We start from the raw sequence: 14,650 nt of genomic DNA on the forward strand, positions 1-14,650 counted from the left end.
TTTCTTTGGTTCATTTGGGTTAAGAGTAGAGGTAGAGCTGATTGTTTGGTTTTGAGTACTACAGTTTGGTTTTTGGCATGTGTTTTGGTTAAAGGAAAAAGGGTTTTGGTAAGGGCTTAGGTTCAATTTGTTGGCTTATTTAAATTTCTTGCCTTCAAGCTAAAAGTATTATGAAGGCCCTTATACTAGAAGTTAGATTGCATTTTGCCTTCTCTACTAAAAAAATGAGTAAATTAGTCCTTGTATGGTAGATCAAAATGCAAATTGGTCATTCTGTTAAAAATATCATCCATTTCTACAATTAAAAACTGGTTGTTGTATACTAACATGAGGTACACGTGACATGTCATGTATAACTATCTGATTATTCCATCAATCACACCAGTTTTTAATCATAGAAATAGATGAAAAATTTAACTAAAAGGGCTAGCTTTCTCTTTGATTTAATGTATAAGTCCTAATTTGCTCTTTTTTGAGTAAAGGGAAACAAAATGTAAATTGACTCCTAGTATGATAAGCTCCATAGTACCTTTACCTTAAGGAATGGTCATGAAGCTTGGCCAACCTATAGGAAGTAGTTAGGGTGGATGATTCGTTGGTTTTAACCCTTATATGTCTTTTACTCCTCAAACTTCTCTTTGTACTCTTTTACAGTTCCATAATGTACCAATTGATTAAACTCTTCTATGACATCAGAATAAGTCCTATCATTCAGTCTCTTAAACAAGTCTACGGAAAACTTAGCCCAACTTATTTTTGACATTTGCATCAAGTAACCATCCAACCATATTTCAGCCTTCTCAGTAACATATAAACAAACTATTTTCGTAAGAGCTGCAATAACTTAATGATATTGCCTATAAAGAACTAACATATTGAAAACTCAAATTTTATCATTTTTAAAATAAAAAATGAAAAAAGAAGACGAAAACAGGTCTTTATCTAAGTGGGTGGTTTCATATAGTGTAATACACCAATTAGACCACCGTTTAATCACAGTCCGATCCAATTCTTACAACATTAGCTAATACTGATATTTTTCAGTCGATACATAATCCTTTTCTCATTTAAGCTGAAAAATCTCCAATGAACCCGAGAGAAACCAAGCTCTTGGCTTCCGGATATTGAAGAGCACAATTGAGTCATTCCTTGATGCAAGCCTGTAAGCTTCACATTGAAGACAATGCCAATAACATTCACAACGTAATATATGAGTCCTCTCTTGATGAGAGCTTGAACGACGCTTCAGCACGAGCTTCCTCCAACTTCATCAACAGTTCTTTCATAAATGGTGTACTTGTCCCATGAGTGATTCGCAGTATGTCAACCGCCTTGGTGAACGACTTGATAGCATCATCTGTCTCCCCTAGCAACCTGTCATTAATAAATATCGAAGTTTTTTTAATCCAAAACTGAGTAAAACTATCAAACCATTTGTAAAGGGATTCTTTGAGAGGTTATTTGAAGATCATGCCCACTCATTGACCTGTTAAAGATCCCAAAACCTACCAGCTACAACTAAAAGAATGCATATTTGCCTCTAAAGGACCTTGGAATAAACTTTGCCAGGTTCAAGAAAAGTTGCTAAAGATACTGAAGTTCTTATTAAGTAATAATCCGATAAATCTGATGCAGTTCTGAATTTTTGGTTATATTCCTGGATGAACACAGCTATGTTAAGTCATAAAATTTGGTGCATTTCACTTTCATGTTGAGCAGACGAAAGTATGTACTTTAGCTGCTACAAGGTCCCGAGAGACAACTTCATAGAAAGTGATGGCCTCGGTTCATTTTATAAAGCTTATAGGGTGCTGGATATGACTAACATTTTCTAAGATGAACAAGGGGAAGAAAGAAGTGAACCAGAGAATGATGTCAATAACAAGGGCAAGGTATTTCTCTAACCATTCAAGCTTTCCACAACTGTAGTATTGTAATCCAAGCAAAGGATGAAATCCTGGATAAACCCCTGCAAAAAAACAGAAAGGTAAATTGGGATGCCAATAATTTCTCAACTCAGGACCATTACACCACGTATACTTTAAGGGTATAGTCATCTAAAGACCGCAAACATTTCCTAAAGTCCTTTTTTTAAGGCCACGTTGAAAATGTCAGAGCTGAGGTGAGAACTAGGCTTAGAAATGAATTTTTGGGTAATTCTTAGGGATTAAAAGCACTAGATTTTGCTAAACTCGCAATATTTAGGGAAAACAGAAACTCAACGCATATTGCTAATTGACAACTAAATGGATCTGTAATTTGTTTCTTGTCAATGATTCAAGTTGAAAGATGACCTACTTTCATACACCGGAATCGTCAATCTGCAAATTGCCAAAGCTTCTTTCCATTCTTCCAGCTGCATTAATATCTGCAGGATTAATTGATTCAATTTGTATCAAATCACACATCAACACAATTGTTATTGCCAATAAAACCAATGTTATTTTACCAAAGGATGTTTGATAGAAGAGGAAACAAGAGGGGTTAGCTTTCAGTTTAGCTTCTGACATGATCTAGCAATTCATCAGATTGGGAAGTAACAAGACAAGAATATATAGTGATGTGAAGCTGAATTTAGCAATAAGAATCCTACTGCTACATCATATGAAATTGAATCATCTTTAAACTAAGTTTCTCCAAGCTACATTCTGCTCAGAAATGTGAACATGACTCAAGGAAGTACCTCAAGAAGTTTTTCCCGAGTTCTCATCAAAATGATTGAAAAAGGATGGCACACTTCCTTCTGGAGCTTTTCAATATTTTTATACAAAACAATGGCTTCCTGAAGATCTGAAGTTCAGGTTAAGAATCAACTTTCATTCCTTTCCTTCAATGAATGTGAATTAAATTATTACCAGATGAGATTAGTTCACCAATGAGATTATATTCAATGATATTTAATTGAATTTCCACCAATAATGCCTAGTTAGTCAACAAAGAAAAGAAGAGAAGGATACTGCCCGAGGAACTACACTTAAGAGCCTTGTCCGACAATGCTTTTATATCACTAGCAATCTTTCTTATCTCTTCCTTGTTTCTAATGAGGCCACATTGTTGGCAAACAAATCCTTTTTCATCTGCAAATCCAAATTACAAAATGTGTAAACATTTTGCTTAGGTCATTTAACAGACTTGAATTAAATATAACCATATACCTGATTCTCTAAGCAAGAAGCCACTGCATCCGTTGTCCCTGCACCGATAGCCTTCTAGAATTGCACTTTCTTGGATATCATCATACTGACCCTTAAGCAGAATACAAGCACAGGTTAATTAGAGAATGAAAAAGGATCATTCCAAAAGCAACAAGATCACATACTGAGAGGATAAAAAATTTGACAGAGGAAATACCAGTTTGTTACAGCGAACACATGTACAAGTGAAAAGGTACTGTTCTTTGAGAGTCTTTTGCCGAGTAATTGTACTTGCAGCAGTCTCTACATAACTGATTGATACCTAAGAAAAGAAAGAAAATGAATAGCAAGTTCAGGATAATAATTAGTTAATTGAAAAATGAAAAATCTTTAGTAATGCCTCTTCGTTTTCTGTCATGAGATTGGTATTTAACTCAAAGTTGGTTCAAGCCTCAGATAAAGTTAGCAACACAGAGAATAATGAGATACCTAGAGGGTGTTGTAAAATGGAAGTCATAAGAAATCCAATAGAGCAAAGGCTACATTTTACCACAAATAGATCACAAGATTAAAAGAAGACAAAACTAGCCATTGAACATCTAGAAACCTTTCTCCTTCTTGAGCAAGTATTGCAGCACTATTTACAGTAATAGCAGCGGGAAACCTACGATTGAATAGAAATACAGAAAAAAAATACTGAAGCCATAATTTTCTTTTTAAAAAATAGAAAAACCAAATTATTAAACAAAATGGCAGTATATCATGATGGTGCAAGTTCTATCTCCGCATAAGAATAATAACTGACATGTATGCTTTAGGATCAAAACTAAATAACACAAACCCTAAGAAACTGAACCTTTCAAAAGGGTTTTCTTCTACATATTTGTCAAAAATGGACAGACCATTTCAAAAACCTATATGGCTATATCTCATGAACATGTCCTACTAAAAAGGTTCCTAAAACAAAATATAAAACCAGATACTATAAAATAAAAACTTCTCACCTCAGAATCTTTGGGTATATGTTGTACAGCACGTACCACAGCCAACCTTCCTTCAAATACCAAGACAGCATTTGGCAAGCAGCTACAGCACAGTAATTGTTTAGTAAATCATCAAGCTCACAGTGACAGATACCACAGCATGAATCGATAAGCTATGTTACCTGTGGTTGATAATAGAAATAACAGGATACAGTCCTGTCCCAAGCGATCTCAGTTCACTGTCACAAATGGTATGCGCATTACATGCAAACTGCCATTTTCATAATAATAAATAAGAACATATGTTCATCCAGCTTAGACAGAACTTGTTAAGATTCCTAACTTTGTTACAATAAAAGAGGCATGAAATTACACTGTAATAAATTCCGGGACTGCTTATTCAGGCCAATCTTACTTTTGGATTGAACATCCATCTAATTGAAACATAACTTATACAACCTTGATCCTTTTCTGCATAATGTTTTAAGCAACCCATAAGTTCCTAACAGAAGCTTGCATTCTTCCTGTTGATTTGAAATTTAAGAGATTTAATGATAATAGAAAAAGATCAGATGGAAGAAATGCAAGACTGCTTACATAGTACCTAGATATAACCTTCATTAATTTCTTTCTTGGAGTGAGTGAGGAAGGAAAATATATTAAATTTAATATGTTTCAAGTAATTATGACTCAAATGATAAACTAAGGAATTAGAAGCTTAAAACCGTTCAATATGGACCTTGGAAAAGTTTTCAGCAATCTCCTTTATGTCGATGTTGGGGAGCTGAAGAATCAAGTTAACAAGGTTAGCCATCTGCGCATATAACAATAGCTGCTTCTCATCAATATCCGACATGTCTTTCTCCAATTTAAGGCTAAACAAAATAGCTGAGTGGTACGATAACATCATAAGATGTAATATAGCAAAATCAACCAAATTCAACTAAAAAAAACAAAGGATACGAGAAACCAAAGCCTCCACCAAATTGTAATTGTCCATAGCTGTAACAGGGATGACCTGAAAATCATAAGCGAATTTCAATAATTCCCATAAAAAAAACAAAGCACGTTATTCTCAAATATTAAACAAGTAACAAGAAGTCCCCCATTACATTCTCATTTTGCAATTTTCTCCTAAGGTAAAGTTTCACCATCATTCGGATGGTAGGGGTAACAGATTTTCTCCTTTCTTTGTCAAGCTTAGCGAGTAACTGACACTCGAACCGATGCAACTTCCATTCCAGTTTCTGTAAATAAGCCATTTAACCAATCAATAAATTCTCAATATATTTTATAAAAAAATTCAACAATTTGAGTTGGAACATAGATAAAACCTGACATGAGCTCCCACAATACCAAACAACATGACAAGCTGAGCATTTCTTAAGATTGCTTTTGCTGAAACATCCATCGCACCTTGATTCGGTTAAGGAGTTGTTGGGCACGCAGACGTATGGGTCTTGGCTTATAATCACTTCTCCTACAAATTAAAGCTTCTTTTAGAATCTCTTTATGCAATTTTAACTAAAAAGGAATCATCTGAAAAAAAGTATCACATTAAGTATGCAATTGATAGATTAATAGATCAAACTTGGCAGATTTTTGTCTTTTTTTTTTTCGAAAAAATGGTGGAAAGAAGAAAACCTGGATAGAAATCCCTGGCAGCGAGGAGGGAACGGCCTTTATCGGGGAAAGTTGAAAGGGTTAAGCCTCGAGGTTGAAGAGAAGCCTGCAATTCCTCCATTAACAAGCAAAGCCAGAACTAGTAAGCTCTGGAAGGTTTTTGCTTTAGACTAATGAAAGACTAATCCTCGGCGTCAGATTTTCGTAAACAAGATGAAAGTTAAACTTGGTGGAAAAAAAAAATTAAAACGGCACTCTCATTGCTCTTCAAAAGTAATTTTGGATAAAAACGACATCTTTTAGCTTTATTTGTTCTCTAATATATTTTATTTAATTTTTATGTTAAGCATATAATTATTTTTCTATTAAATTTTATCTCAAATATATAAAATTATAAATTTAAATTTATAATTAAAATGTAAATAGCAGTAACTAATCTATTCTCAAGTAAAAATTTTGTCCTTGAGGAGAGTTGTAATAGCTAATTTTTAGTGGTTTGAACTCTATTTACGACAAGTGAGTTCGTAAATATTATATAATAATATTTATGAGGTTAGTATAAATTTTAATTAAATTTTGATCCTTTAATTTTATTGAATTAATAATTAATTAAGGTGTAAGGATTAAACTGCAAACCGATAAATGTTAATTATTATAGATTTTTAATTGCTAAAGGATTAAGATGACAATTAAACCAAAGTCTAAATTAACAATTTAGCCGCTTAATGATATAGTGGCCGGTTGATGGAGTAATTTTTATGAAATAATGTTTAAAATCAAAATTAAATAAAATATGTTTGAAATATTAATTAAAACAAATAGGTGATACTGGAAGGAGAGAGAAAACAATTGTTCATCTTCATCTCTTCCACAGATTGCTTCATTGAAGAAAAGATCTCAAGGGTTTGAAGCTTTTGGCTCTTAATTAGGTATCTCAATTTAGTCTTTTTCATATATTTTTATGTTTTTGAGGTTTCGGGAGCTTGATTTAGTTGACCTGTGTCTTATTTTTCAAAACTGTTAAAGTTTCTAAATGTTGTCATTAATGAATGTTTGATGAAATTGGTGTTACTTGGTTAGATTTGATGCTTAGAACTAATTTGTAAAGTGAAAATTGTTAGTTTTGAACTTAAGAACTAAAGTGTAAATATTTCAAAATTAACATGAAATTTATGTAATTATATATAATAGAGGATTATAGAAGGATTAAATTGAGATCAATTTCGAAATCGAAGCTCAAATTCGAAAGTTATAGCAATTTTAGTTTTAGGGGCTAAACTGAATAAAATATAAAACTTGAAGGAATATCCCATAAATGAAATTGAATTGATACATAACTATGGTAGGTTTTCATTGATGTTTGGAATTGATAATTTAACTTAATTATGATATAGATCGAGATTTAAACCAATTGGAGGATAATCGCGAAAAGAAGAAAATTGCATATTAGTTCCTAACACCTTAACGGTTGTTGTTTTTGCCAGGTAAGTTCATATGGTGTAATTATGTTTTGATCCTTATGTATATTATATAGTGAATATATATAAGTTCTAGTGAACTTTGAATTGTTTGCAATTTAGTACTAAAGGGTGAGATTGGGATTAAATTGAAAAAGAATAAACATGAACTTACATGATGGAAATTACTCTGATGAAAATTCATAAATGTATCGTATACATGGTTACACGTTGATTTTCGATGATTGTGAGATCCAGCATTTGTTGTGGACTCAACATACATGTGACATAGGTTTAGGTCGGACGAGTAACCTGATGCCGTTTTATAGGTTTAGCCTATACGGGTAACCTTACATGTGACATAGGTTTAGGTCGGACGAGTAACCTGATGTCGTTTTATAGGTTTAGCCTAGACGGGTAACCTTACATGTATATACAACTCTGGCCAGACTATTCGATGTGTCTATAAAAGGCTTAGCCCAGACAGGTAACCTGACATAAACGGATATGTGTAGCTCAGACGAGCATCAGATGTGATTAGTACTTGTGTATTCGAGTTCTTTTAAGGTGTTTCATCGAGTAACTTACAAGATACTAAATGTGGAAATTGAACAACATGTAAAGTACTTAATGATCAAAGGTAGCAAAGTGGAGGATTTAGTGACAAGTTAATTATATACATATGATTGAGTTGAGGTTAAATTGGATTTAGAATATATGAAATGTTATGCTTGTACTTGATGTGTTATATGATTGAATGTGAATCAAGCTCACCTTTTGTGATTATGTTTTGATGTGTTAGGTAAATTTGATTATACACATTAGTTTAAACATATGTATTTGTTATATAAGGTAAGTTAATTGTTTGTATACATATGAGCTTACTAAGCATTTCGTAATGCTTACCCCATTGTTTTTCTTTTCCAGTAGATTTTGACTTGTGGAACATGTCAATCAGATCTTTGAGGAGCTCACACTATCCATCTCCTGATTTGATATATTTTTTATCATTTAAACTCGGTTATACGCGGCATGTACTTAGGGTTGTCATGCTACCTTGTAATGCCAAGTTTGATTTGGAACTTTACTTGTTATTGAACTTATAATGTAAATGGCAAATGGTATATGTGCACAAGCTGAGTAATGGGTTATAATATGAGTGTTTGATATCTATAGTTGCATAATTGATCATGAATTGAATTGAAGAAATGAATGGTTAAGTGCATGAAATGGTATAAATAGGTGTGATGTGAATTGGTGGCAATTGTGGCATATTGCTTAGATGTTTAGAAGGATGATTATATGTTATGCTTTGGATTGTTTTGAATGGTTGATAACTTGGAAGTTTAGTTGTGTTTAGATGAGATATTTGGTAAATTATGGTGTCAAATTATAACATATTAATTTAGTATATGTTGGAATAACATAATGAATGTTTGTGTATGTTTTGGGATTGTTTTGTGTAGGTTTTAAGTGTACCTAAGGCACAATTTAAGGTAAGGTTTGGTTTAGGCATAGAAAGGGGCCAAAATGAGGGAGTTTTGGTATTTTTGGCGATAAGGTATCGACACCCTTGGTAAAGGTATCGGTACTTTGCATTTTTCAGTTGATTTTCAAACATCAAATGTTAATACGGTATTGATACCAGACTAAAGTATCAATACTTGATACTAGAGTATCGATATTTTACAAAGGTATCAATACTATTGAACTTATGTTTTAAAGTTTTGCAAAACAGAATGTCAAAACGGTATTGAAACCAAATTAAGGTATCGGTACCTAATGATAAGTATCGGTACTTCAAGACTAGTATCGATACCTTTTAATTTAACTTGATTTTTACTGAAACATCAAACCTAAAAATGGTATCGGTACTTGGCCTTGGTATCGTTACCTATACTTAGATTTTGAAAGTTTATAGTTTGATCCTTTTTCATGCTCGGGATAATTCAAGAGCTTTCATAAGCTTGATTGAGGCCTGATTTTGATTGAATATCATGTTACGTAAGAAATTATGTCATGAATCAGTGATGGAATGGATTAATTGCTATGAATTGTATGTGGTCAGCTTCGGTAATAGTGGTAGCATTTCGTAGTTTGGGTCCGGTGATTGGACTGGACGAAGGGTGTTACTGTTGGATCTGATGCTATGAGTGTAGTATATTTGCTTGTAAACTTGTAGGTTTTTTGAACAAATTGGTTAACAAAACAATTTCATTGAATACATTAATATACTTTGTATAATTATCCTCATATGGTTTTTGCACACAAAGCAAAATGGAAGCAAATGTTGCTAGTAGTTGTTTGATGTTTAAACTAATACTAAACGATATTAAGTAGTCAGATCATAATATGGAAAGACAACTTGTATTAGTAGACAAACCTAAACATGTCCTTAGTCTAATAAAAAATAAGCAAACTGATTGAATGACTAATATGTCGTCTATCAAGTCCAATTAGGGAGATACTTTGTCTTGGGCATCAGAGTGGATGACTCCTAGAAGATAGAGACATAGATGCAACTGACTGGACTGACAATACATCAAACTAGACCCAAAAAGAATAGATTTTGAATATGTTTATGGATTTATTCATTTGTAACGTTCATAATGTGGCATACCTAAATTCTGAGTGTATGACAAACTATGTATGTGTGACTCGTACAGTTTGATGTAAGTAAAAGCCTGAGTTTGAATAGATAAGGAATCGAAAGTTGGTGCATTGGGTGTACGACTTTTGCAGTATGTAGCGTCATTCACAACAGTGGAATTCATAGCCCGAGACATGGGTAAATGATATCCTCTTATTGTCATTATATGGTTAAACGTGACCATGGGTCGTCATTTTTGTGATGGATGACTTGATCACTATTTCATAGTGATTGACTTTTCATGAAGGAAGATATAATGGTTACCATGAGATAAAATAAGATCATATTGAGAGAACGGATATTATCTTAAAGCGATTAAGGATATCCTATGAGGGTAACACACTTATGACAAGGCCATTGGATGAGCACTGATCAAGTTGCTTTTGTAGTGGTATTCCGTTGGGAGAGCTCAATCACGATACTATAGTGGAATGACTTCGTGACTAAATGAGTTTATAATTAATAGGTGAAAATCTGGAACCTAATTATAAATCAATTAAGCCTTAATTGCATCTGTCCAATCGACCTCTCAGCTAATGTAACACCCCAAACCCGGCCTAGAAGTCATGATCGGATATTGAGGAATTATGTTAACTTGTTTAAAAGTCTTTGCTTCAATCAACCTAAAAACGTATTTCGGAAATATAAAATTTGGCAAAAACTTTCACAAATGTCTAGAAAAACTTAATTTCGAAAACACATAACTTAATCCCAAAATTTGAGTTCAAAATCGTGTTTGAAAACAAGTATTTTGACAAATCATTTCTAGTTTTAAGGAAAATACTCATTGATGTCGTTTGTTTATTTACAGAAAAACTCTTTAGGGGTTACTTAAGTTGTAATGGAAAACTTTCACAGTTTAAATTTTGAAACTCGAATTTTAAATTTAACTTGTGAGGTTTTGCAGTATCACGTTTGCAAATATCAATATCGATGAATTAAACAGAAACCAAAACAAAGCCCAAAAACAAATTACAATTCCCAAAAGACCAAAATAAATAAATACAAAAATCACCATTTTTTTTAATTTAACTGATTAAATCATCCGAGCTCCCGCACGCCGTCCTATTCTAATTTATCAATTACCTGAAACGTCAGAAATAAAACAAATAGGGTGAGCTATAAAGTTCAATGTATAACTAAACCCAAACAGAGATCATACATAACACAATGTACAAATTAGAGTTTCACAAAGAATTTTGTGACACACAAGCAAACAGAACTGAGAATGCATAATTATGCCAATGCGGAATTTTCAAAAAACTAGAATACATATTTTTTTTCAAAAAACTTCCTACCCAACTCCGCTACACACCAAAATAGAGTTCCCCAGAACTCGTCCAACCAAATCACACCAACAGATAATTGTAGACATTTCCACCAGAGTTGTAATTAAAACTGCCAGATCAGAATATATGTGGTCGAGCCACTATATTGCAGCCAAGCTACGAGAATAGAAATATGGATAAACCACTAGATGAGGCAAATCATTAAATTGCCAGAACTTCCTCCTTATAATATCATTCCAACCCTATGCATGTGATATGACACACAGAATAGAATCAGAACAATGGCATGCTTAACATGCAATCAAATATGGCGATTTCAAAAATTTATCTCGTATTAAGAGATCAGGTTAACAGAAATAGAATCGTGCCATAATATCACAAAACATGAATGACAGAATATAACATATTCCATTATCACACAGCCGATCAAACAATCACAAAATACAAGTCAGGGCACTTACTTTAGTTTCAAAATTGGTAAGCATCTTAATACTTCTCAATCGTCATTTAATCACGATTCAAAACATATATTAATCATAATTGATTAACGTTTAAACATAAATAATTAATGTATAGTTTTTACTTGTTAAAAACCCACACTACTTACAATATCATACTTAATATATATCTTATTAACATGCGTATATAATTTATATTTTATGCTAACAGAATATTAGAAATCGTGATTTATGGCCTAATTTGTATCATACAGCCCATATTTGACTTATACATCGAATATGGCTCTAAGGAAAAATTCTAGTTTTTGGGCCCACACGCCTGTATGGCCCTCAAGGCCCACATGGCCAGCTCGTGTGGCCCACACGACCCAATTGGCCCAGACCGTGTGACTCACACGGTCTAGCACACTGGTACACGGTTATGTGGCGCCGATAGTCTTAATTTTCGACTTTCCCCGTTCGCTGCTTTCTCGAGTTTTTATTACACACCTAGTCGTTTTTCAATGATGATTTAACAAATGCAATTCCATCACCCATGCTTGCAGCAGTATTTCCCAAAGCCCACTATACGTTGAATGAGTAAATGCTAAAACAATCCTCACACAATGATGAACCCGCTGACTCTCGTCCAAAACACACAACATAAAGGTTAGCAAAAAAATAGTCTCCATAATAAGAATTGGAAACAAAATAGAGAAGAGAGGGAATTTTTGCAGAGATCAAAATAGAGAAAAGAAAAAGGAATATTTTGGGAAAAGAAAACGTCAGATTAATTTCAACAACACCAGAAAACTAACATGAAAAACAAAATCTGGGAAAAAATGGGGAAGTGGGGAACATGGAAGAGAAATTAAGAGATAATTCTTTCTTTTTATTTATAAAAAAAACCACCCACTAACTCCTAAGAAATCTGATTAGTTATCCTTAACAGAATTTTCCCAAAGTTTAAAACAAAAATAATTCCTACTTTGCGTATGCAGAGATTCAAACACAAGACCAATGGGTAAGTTGACACTTTACCACTGAACCAGCAGGCTTATTCTTATCATTAGTTGAGCGAAAATAATACTTAAGTTATAAGCTCAAAGATAGGAGTTGGGGCAAAAAATAACAAAATTCATAGAACAGGATTTGTGTAACACCCTTAACCCTAATCCGTTGCCGGAACAGGGTTACAGAGCATTACCAGAATTTTCAAATTAAATACAAATATATCATATCATTTAATATACATAACAGAAACTATTCATAACCATTCATATTGTCCCTTGTATGAGCCATTGAGGCCCAAAATACGCGTTAGAAATAAATCGGGACTAAACCGGAGACTCAGAGAATTTTTCGCAAAATTTCATAAATTTCTTAAGTACAGGAGACATGCGCCTGTGTGGCCAGGCGTGTGGGCATTGGATGTGAGGCACATGGCCGTGTTCCAGCCCGTGTCCATATTCGTGTAACTCTCTAACTTGGGTTATACGGCCAAGCCACATGCCCATGTGCTAGGCTGTGTGATATGAAATTAACGTGTAAGGGTCCACGGCCAAGCCACACGCCTGTGTGCAAAAACCTGGGCATTCTGTTTCTCAATTTTAAAGATGCAGGGGACATACAGCCAGACCTTACGCCCATGTGCTAGGCCGTGTGTCACACACGGCTGAGACACACGCCCATGTCTCTGTCCGTGTAGACGAAATTAGGCCATTTTAAGGCCACTTTTCTCACCCATTTTTGGTGTCTAACTAAGCACTTTAACTTGCATACTTATAAGCCATATCAAAACTTTCTATACAACCAAATCAAGCTTTAAACATATATTTCTTACTTCCTACATTCTAGCATTTTTAGTTTACTGTATTTATCAAACCACATATTTGATTTATTATGTCAATTATACTATATTAACACTTATATGCCTATAAGTTATCTATCATTTAACCACTCCAAACCTATGTCAAGCATGACTAAACCATACATATGTAAGTTGCTTGGAAAATATAAACAAAATGTGATTCTTAATATTTACACAAACCAACTTAACTCAAAATCATACCAACCCTATACATGCCATATAAACCATAATATACATTGCAAAAACTACCGGAGTGAGTTGGATAGTGTGGCTTGATGTATTGATCCGATCTCCCTACCTCACAATAATCTACAAGAACTTTAAACAACAAAAGTAAGCTTAATGAAGCTTTGTAAGTTCGATAGGTTAAACATAAATCTTACCGAACCTACTATAATACATCAATTAAATAAATTCATTCAACGTAAATTCTCTGTCAACCACAACTTCAATCGATGAATATGCTTATTTCAGACCAACACCAATAATAATAATAAGTCTCCCAATTTCAATTTTATAAGTCACTTACCAAATCTTACTAAATTGAGGAACGACTTACAGATATGAGTACATCGTTTTCAGAACCCCGAAGGCTGAACAGAAGCACATAACTGCTAAATAGAAACCCATAAGGGTTAAAAAGAAGCTCGTAAGAGCTGAATAGAAACCCATAAGGGTTAAACAGAAGCTCAAAAGAGTTGAACGGAAACTCATTAGGGTTGAACAGAAACTCATATGAGTTAAACAGAAGCTCGTAAGAGCTAAACGGAAAGTAAACACGAAAGTTCGCAACAAATGTTAAACCTCAGTTTACTTGGCTAATTTTCTGTTAATGAAATTAAAACATGAAATTGTCACACAAGCAAATTCACACATAATAAACACAGAAAATAATATTAAAATATTTTTTTGACTCGAATTTGTGGTCCCGAAACCACTATGTCCGATTAGGGTCAAAATTGGGCTATTACAGTCTTCCAATTTACCATTGCAGATACTTTGTTCGGATCAACTCGAATCCCTTTGGTTGATACAATGTGACCCAAAAATCTGACCTCGTGATGCCATAATTCACATTTGCTAAACTTTGCATACAACTACTTTTCTCTCAAAGTTTGTAGCACAATCCTCAAGTGTTGTGTATGCTCGGATTCTATCTTGGAATAGATTAGTATATCATCGATAAACACAACCACAAATCTAATCC

General features: G+C 33.6%; 1 protein-coding gene across 3 annotated transcripts; it reads right to left on the bottom strand.

Moving 5' to 3' along the window:
* Positions 1 to 873: 873 nt before the first annotated feature.
* Positions 874 to 5,981, bottom strand: LOC105797186 (histone-lysine N-methyltransferase ASHR1). Of its 3 annotated transcripts, none has more exons than XM_052628116.1 (14): positions 5,762 to 5,981; positions 5,452 to 5,597; positions 5,230 to 5,364; positions 5,081 to 5,135; positions 4,857 to 4,975; positions 4,300 to 4,388; positions 4,139 to 4,220; positions 3,352 to 3,456; positions 3,156 to 3,240; positions 2,958 to 3,077; positions 2,684 to 2,790; positions 2,299 to 2,368; positions 1,906 to 1,969; positions 874 to 1,374 (listed from the first exon to the last, which is right to left on the bottom strand). In XM_052628116.1, exons 1-14 carry the CDS (start codon positions 5,859 to 5,861, stop codon positions 1,197 to 1,199), a joined length of 1,455 nt encoding a protein of 484 aa, XP_052484076.1. In that variant the 5' UTR covers positions 5,862 to 5,981; the 3' UTR covers positions 874 to 1,196. The 3 variants fall into 3 exon arrangements, with proteins under 3 accessions (XP_052484076.1, XP_012482585.2, XP_052484077.1); XM_012627131.2 differs by having other exon boundaries at positions 3,156 to 3,246; positions 5,762 to 5,979; XM_052628117.1 differs by having other exon boundaries at positions 3,156 to 3,246; positions 5,457 to 5,597; positions 5,762 to 5,930.
* Between the last annotated feature and the right edge of the window lie 8,669 nt (positions 5,982 to 14,650).

The sequence above is a fragment of the Gossypium raimondii genome, chromosome 3 (assembly GCF_025698545.1).
Source record: "Gossypium raimondii isolate GPD5lz chromosome 3, ASM2569854v1, whole genome shotgun sequence".
NCBI classification, from domain to species: Eukaryota; Viridiplantae; Streptophyta; class Magnoliopsida; order Malvales; family Malvaceae; genus Gossypium; species Gossypium raimondii.

Coding starts and splice junctions, on each gene's coding strand:
- LOC105797186 (XM_012627131.2), bottom strand. CDS start 5,861: ATGGAGGAATTGCAGGCTTCTCTTCAACCTCGAGGCTTAACCCTTTCA. Junction 4,389..4,856: donor TTGCTGAAAACTTTTCCAAG/GTCCATATTGAA, acceptor TGAAAATGGCAG/TTTGCATGTAATGCGCATAC. Junction 2,369..2,683: donor CTCGGGAAAAACTTCTTGAG/GTACTTCCTTGA, acceptor TTAATCCTGCAG/ATATTAATGCAGCTGGAAGA.